This window comes from Apteryx rowi, unplaced genomic scaffold (assembly GCF_003343035.1).
Source record: "Apteryx rowi isolate R43461 unplaced genomic scaffold, aptRow1 scaffold_354, whole genome shotgun sequence".
In the NCBI taxonomy this organism is placed as follows: domain Eukaryota; kingdom Metazoa; phylum Chordata; class Aves; order Apterygiformes; family Apterygidae; genus Apteryx; species Apteryx rowi.
In genome coordinates, this window is record NW_020450019.1 from 817339 (window position 1) to 820904 (window position 3566).

General features: G+C 72.4%; 1 protein-coding gene across 1 annotated transcript in view; it reads left to right on the forward strand.

The window, feature by feature from the left end:
- GRB7 (growth factor receptor bound protein 7) overlaps nucleotides 1–2018 on the forward strand; it is an 8596-nt gene extending 6578 nt beyond the window's left edge. The window contains exons 6-10 of the mRNA XM_026072942.1: nucleotides 103–239; nucleotides 361–421; nucleotides 553–640; nucleotides 1224–1317; nucleotides 1399–2018. Coding sequence (XP_025928727.1) covers nucleotides 103–239; nucleotides 361–421; nucleotides 553–640; nucleotides 1224–1317; nucleotides 1399–1545 — 527 coding nt within the window. The 3' untranslated portion in view covers nucleotides 1546–2018. The remainder of the gene's footprint in view (nucleotides 1–102; nucleotides 240–360; nucleotides 422–552; nucleotides 641–1223; nucleotides 1318–1398) is intronic.
- The last annotated feature ends 1548 nt before the right edge of the window (nucleotides 2019–3566 follow it).

Below are 3566 nucleotides of genomic sequence, written 5' to 3' on the forward strand. Positions count from 1 at the left end.
GGTGAGTGCCCGGCCCCCCGGCCCCCCGGCTGCCCTGCGTGGGGGCTCCCGGCCCCCCGGGTGCTGCCGGCCCGGCGCGGCCCCCCCTCGCCACCGCCGCAGCTCTCGCCGCCCCCCCGCAGCGGAGCGTGTCGGACAACGCGCTGGTGGCCATGGACTTCTCGGGGTGCACGGGCCGGGTGATCGAGAACCCCAGCGAGGTGCTGACGGCCGCCCTGGAGGAGGCGCAGGCCTGGAGGGTGAGTTTGGGGCGATGGCGGGGGGGGGACATCGGGGGACCCCCCCCCCTCCCCCAGCCAGGTGCCGGGGAGGCGGCCCCGGCCCCCCCGCTGACGCCCCCTCCTTGCTCTGCCCGGCCAGAAGAAGACGACGCACCGGTACAGCCTGCCGGCCRCCTGCCAGAGCTCCCCGCTCAGCGCCGGTGAGCAGCGCCCGGTCCCAGCATCCCTTCCCATCCCCTCCCCTCCCCTCCCGCCGTGCTGCGCCGTGCCGTGGGGGTCCCACCACCCCACGCGGCCGAGGCCCCCGCGCGTAACGCCCGTCTCCCCGCAGCCATCCACCGCACCCAGCCCTGGTTCCACGGGCGCATCTCCCGCGAGGACACCCAGCGGCTCATCGGCCGGCAGGGCCTGGTGGATGGGTACGAACCCGGGGGGATACGGGACCCCCAGGGGATACGGGACCCCTGTGGGTATATGGGACCTGGGACTTGCAGGGGGATATGGGACCCCCAGGGATATGGGATCCCCAGGGATATGGGACCCCTCGGGGTACATGCGACCCTGGGGCTCACCAGGGGATACGGGACCCCCAGAGGGATGCGGGACCCTGGGACTTGCAGGGGGATACAGGACTCCCGGGGGGATACGGGATACTGGGACTTGCAGGGGGATGTGAGATCCTCAGGGATATAGGACCCCGGGGGGGGGGGGATATGTGACCCCCGAGGCTGCAGGGGGACATGAGACCCCCCAAGGGGCTATGGGACCCCAGGGCTCAGGGCTGGGGGTACAGGACCCCGGGGTTTGGGGCCCCAGGGTTTGCAGGGGACCCTCGGGGACAAGAGGAGCCCAAAGCCGAGTGCAACCCCGGCCACACTCCCACCCCGCTCCGGGCTTCGGGGCGGACAGGAGGCCCCCAGGGCACATCCCGGCCCAGCCGGGGGGGCTCGGTGGGTGCCTGGGGCCGGGGGGCACGTGGTGACACCGCTCCGGGGCTCGCAGCGTCTTCCTGGTGCGGGAGAGCCAGCGCAACCCCAAGGGCTTCGTGCTGTCCCTGTGCCACCTGCAGAAGGTCAAGCACTATCTCATCCTGCCGGTGAGTGGCCGCGGCCGGGCCGGGGGGGGCCGGGGGCGCCGGGGGGGGGGCGCCGCGGCCTGACGCCCGCCGTCCCCGCAGAGCGAGGAGGAGGGCCGGCTCTACTTCACCATGGACGACGGGCAGACCCGCTTCGCCGACCTCATCCAGCTGGTGGAGTTTCACCAGATCAACCGGGGCATCCTGCCCTGCAAGCTCCGGCACTACTGCACCTGCGTGGCCCTCTGAGCCCGGCACGGCACGGCACCGCCGGCACGGCGCGTGGTCAACATGGCACGGTCCTGCACGGTCCTGCACGGCACGATGGGGCACAGCCGGTGCGGCACAGCCTGGCGCAGCCGGTTCGGCACAGCCAGCACGGCCTCGTGCAGCCGGCATGGCCATCGTGGCACGGTCCTGCACAGCACAGCCTGGCACAGCCAGTGTGGCACAGCCAGCACAGCCGGTGCAGCCAGCATGGCACAGTCCTGCACGGCACAACTGGGCACAGCTGGTGCGGCACAGCCTGGTGCAGCCGGCATGGCCATCACGGCACGGTCCTACACGGCACGGCCAGCACGGCATGGCTGGGCACGGTCCTGCACAGCACAGCCTGGCATGGTCCTGCACAGCGCGACCGGGCACAGCTGGTGCAGCACAGCTGGCACAGCTGGCACAGCTGGCACAGCCTTGCGCGGCACAGCCCGGCCCGAGCGGGGTCGGCCCCTCGGGGGTGGCTCCGGAGGAGCAGGCACAGGCACAAGGGAGGGAGCCCCCAGCCAGGCAGCCCCCCCTGCCCCCCGTCCCCTTCCCGTGTGCCCAGCCCGGCTCTGCCGCGGGGGCCGGCACCCCCCCGGGCCCCCCGCACTCACGCACTTTCCACCCGGGGCCCCCCCAGCGCCGGCCCCCAGCACTCCTCGCCCGGCATGGGGGGGCCCGGCCCTGTGGATGAGGGTCCCGGGGGGGCCCGGCCCCGGCTCGGCGGAGGGCGAGGGGCGCCCGCCACCGCCTCCCTCCCCGTCCCGCGCCTCCAGCGAGGCCGCTCGAACTGTGACGTCTTTTATACCAGTGAGAATAAAGGTTATTTTTTCAGAGCTCCCCGTTTCGCGCTGCCCGAAGCGAAGCTGGGGCAGAGCCAGGCTGGGCACCTCAGCAGGGGGACCCGTCCCCGTCCCCATCCCCATCCCTGTTCTCCATCCCTGTTCCCATCCCCATCTCCAGCCAAGGAAGCCCCAGTGGGGTTGGTGCCCGGACGCCTGGGCTCTCCCAGCACCGGGGCCAAGCGGGACCCTGGGCTCTGCCTGGCCTCGGTTTGCCCCCAGGGTCCCCGGTCCCCCCTCCCTGCCGAGCCGGGGGCACACAGGGGGGACACGTGGCAGCATCCCCGTGTCCTGCTGGGGATGGGACTGGGAATGGGGATCGAGAAGGGGATGAGGGACAGGGATGAGGACTGGGATGGGGATGGAGGGACAGGGAAAGGGATGGAGCTGGGAATGGGGACGGGGGATGGGGATAGGGACAAGGCCAGGGATGGGGATGGAGAAGGGGATGGGGGGGGACAGGGTCAGGGATGGGGCTGGGAATGGGGACAGGGATGGAGGTTGGGACAGGATGGGGATGGGGACTGGGATGGGGATGGGATGGGGATGGCGATGGAGATGGGATGGCGATGGAGATGGGATGGGGATTGARATGGGATGGGGATGGGGATAGGGCTGCGGCCGGGGCGGTGACGGCCCCATTTGCAGCACACGCTGCGGGCGATCGAGGAGCCCCGGCCGCCCTTCCGGCAGCAGAGCAGCTCGCGACCGGCGCTTTCTCCAAGCCGGCGCTCGAGGACGATGCTCAGCCGCCGCTGTCCGCCTGCTCCGCTGGAAGGCCGCAAGGTGCAGCAGGCGCCCGGCTGCTGGGCTCCGGATAGCGCTCGCCGCCCGCGGGGCTGCTCGCCGGCCAGGACGCCTGGGCCCCTCTGGCAGCCCGGGAAGGAGGGGCAGGGGGGCAGCGGGAGGATCCGGGACCCCCCCAGGCCGGGCCGGGTCCCCGGGGAGGCCGGCGCAGCAGCGGGGCTCGGAGGCGCCCGGCGTAGGGCGAGCGGGGCCAGGACCCGCGCRGGGTTTCACTTCCTGCTCCCAGCCCGAAATAGCGCCGGCCGCCGGCTGTATTAAAATCGGGAGTGGTATTTTTAGCCAGCACCGGGTGAAAAAGTACAGCGGCTTCCTCCGAGAGTGCAGCGGCCGTGACGGGGCTGGGAAGGGCTGGCAGCTGCCCCC